Source organism: Myotis lucifugus, unplaced genomic scaffold (assembly GCF_000147115.1).
Source record: "Myotis lucifugus unplaced genomic scaffold, Myoluc2.0 scaffold_391, whole genome shotgun sequence".
NCBI lineage: Eukaryota > Metazoa > Chordata > Mammalia > Chiroptera > Vespertilionidae > Myotis > Myotis lucifugus.
The window spans coordinates 956,320-959,049 of NW_005871439.1; the positions used below are offsets into that span (position 1 = coordinate 956,320).

General features: G+C 48.6%; 1 protein-coding gene across 1 annotated transcript in view; it reads right to left on the reverse strand.

Moving 5' to 3' along the window:
• LOC102419138 (beta-adrenergic receptor kinase 2) overlaps positions 1 to 2,730 on the reverse strand; it is a 63,854-nt gene that overhangs the window by 43,211 nt on the left and 17,913 nt on the right. The window contains exon 3 of the mRNA XM_006102008.2: positions 548 to 621. Coding sequence (XP_006102070.1) covers positions 548 to 621 — 74 coding nt within the window. The remainder of the gene's footprint in view (positions 1 to 547; positions 622 to 2,730) is intronic.

Here is a 2,730-nt window from a genome sequence, read left to right on the forward strand (position 1 = left end):
GTAGCTCCAGCTCTTCAGTGTCACAGAGCATCCCCTGGGGCTTGTGTTTCTGCCGGTCTGGTTCAGATTGTTGCCCACAGCAGGGCTTCATTTCAATACGGTGTCTCCCACAGCTTTCAGCCTCCACCCTCCTCCACCAAGTCTCCCACGTGTCACTCCAGCGATGTGTGACCAGAAAACCGCCAGATTCTCTTTCACCCAGTGGTGGCCAGCCCTCGGCATCAGCTTGTGTCTCCAGAATCCGCAAGCTTCTGCGGAAAATGAAACGGCCGGGAATCTTTGGGGCACCTCGGAAGGAGCCGCCCTGCTCTGGGGTTTTAGCCCCCTTACCCCTCCCTACTTCCGCAGCACCCCGGGGGCCTTTGCAAATCGGATTCGTGTAGATGTCAGCATCGAGAATACACCGCGTAGCTTATCCTGTATTACTAAGTGAGTCCCGTGGGTTTCTAAATATCTGCGAGATATTCGAGTCGTCTTAAATATTTTCCAAAGTACAGTTTAAATGTGCTTTTGAAGTAAAAGCAGCAGGAAAACAGTTACTTCTTACCTCTTCATAAAACTTCACCTGAGGTACAGCTTCATTAATTTCATTCAAACAAAAATCTTTAAATAGCAAGAAACCTAAAGGAAAAGAATAAAAAATTTCAGGGTGGGCAATAAATGGAAATCTTACCCCCACAGGGTACTTTCAAAGTCATGTGTTTGTACTTTAACTTCTTCCTCCCCTACCTTACAAACAGTAAAAACCAGACTTCAAGAGGCTAATTACATCCTAGAGGGCAATACTCCAGGCAAAGTAAGGGCACCCCATACCGGCCTCCTGGCTTTGGGGTTCCGTCTGTACTGGCCACCCCCCTCCCACTTTTTACAAACGCATGCTCAGCAGTGCTAGTGGTCACCGCCACCTAGAGCCACTGGTCACTACAGCCAGCAGAAGAATGAGCACAGAAACGAGAGAGGCGGGTAGCATGGGAGTGTCGGTAAGGGTCATCACAGGACTAATAAACACTCTGTTCTCAGAAACAGGACAAAACTCCCTTAAAAGACAGGAGGACTTTCACAACCTTTCTAGCCTTTTTCTCTCACCACTTACTACCTCAGAGTCCCCACCAAATGCCTCCTGGCAGAGCAGGTAACCCAGCCCCAAACCATCCTTGGCTCCTTCGCGACTCGACGCTCCTCAGCTTTAACAGTCAGCGCTGTACGGCGAGAACACTATACCTCCATCGCACAGTGCCTGGCACACAGTAGGAGGTCAATACGTATTTGCCGAATGAATGTTTACTTACATAACCTTTCCAACACGCCTCTCTCAAAGTACTTAGAACACTCTCATTATCCGATCTATGTCTCCCACCCCATTTGCAAACCTAGTGCCTAGCTTAATGCCCATTACACAGTCAAGCCTAAATGAATGAATGAAGTTGAATAGGACAGTAAAAAAACAATTAAAAAGTCAAGATAATTGAAGAATTGCCGGAAGAACCCTAGCTGGGTTTCTCAGTGGTTAGAGCATAGGCTCTCAGACTAAAGGGTCTCGGGTTCGATTCCGGTCAAGGGCGAGGACCTCGGCTGCAGGCTAAATCCCCAGCCCTTGTCAGAGCGCCTACGGAAGGCAACCAATTGATGTGCCTCTCTCACATCGATGTTTCTCTCTCTCTGCCTCTCCACCTCCCTTCCCCTCGCTCTAAAAATCCAGGGAAAAATATCCTCGGGTGAGGATTAACAACAACAAACAAGAATTGCTGGAAGAAACATAAGTCACAGAAGGGAACTGAAAAAGGAAGGACTCACAAAAAGTATAAGGAAGAAGGGAGACCAGAGTCCCCAGGTAGAACTGAGACAAAGGAAACGGCTTTGGCAAGGTTTTCATTAAAGTTAGAGTCATTGCCCTGACCGGTTTGGCTCAGTGGATAGAGCGTCAGCCTGCAGACTGAAGGGTCTCAGGTTCGATTCCGGTCAAGGGCATGTACCTTGGTTGCGGGCACATCCCCAGTAGGGGGCGTGCAGGAGGCAGCTGATCCATGTTTCTCTCTCATGGATGTTTCTAACTCTCTATGCCTCTCCCTTCCTCTCTGTAAAAAAATCAATAAAATTTATATATTTTTTAAAAAGAATGAGGATGCGTTCTCTACTCGATTTAAAAAATAAAAATAAAAAATAAATAAAGTTAGAGTCATGTAACTCGAATTAGCCTGAGGCTGCTCTGTAAGTTCCCCTCCATAGTTCCAGGAACGTGACCTTTGAAAATGGTAAATGGTCGTTCCCTGGAACCGAAAGGAAAGCATTAGGACGACGACTCAGTGAAGTCAGCAAGGCCAGCTCGCTGGGGCTGGAGGCAGACGGGCAGCAGGAACTCGGCCCCACCCATCTCGGCCAGGTCCTGCGGCGAGGCCGACACGGGAAGCAGGTGGGAAATTCAAGAAGCGGACAAGCAGGGAGGGTTGGAGAGGCGACTCTCTACCTCTCTGTGTCATCGGCGGGGTGCCTCTGGGGAAGTGGGCTTCTTGGGGTGCCACTGAGGAAGGTGAGGAAGAGGGGAGTTGAATGAATGACCATCCAACTTGAAAGGTCTTTAGCTGCCCCTTCATGCAATTTTTCCATCGTCCACGTGCAGGATGGGCCAGAGAACTACCCGAATTGTGTTTTCTAGACTGTATTGTGTTCTACTTTCTCCACAACGAAACTGAATCTGTCTCGGGGTTTCTAAGTTGCTACCCCACTTCCTCA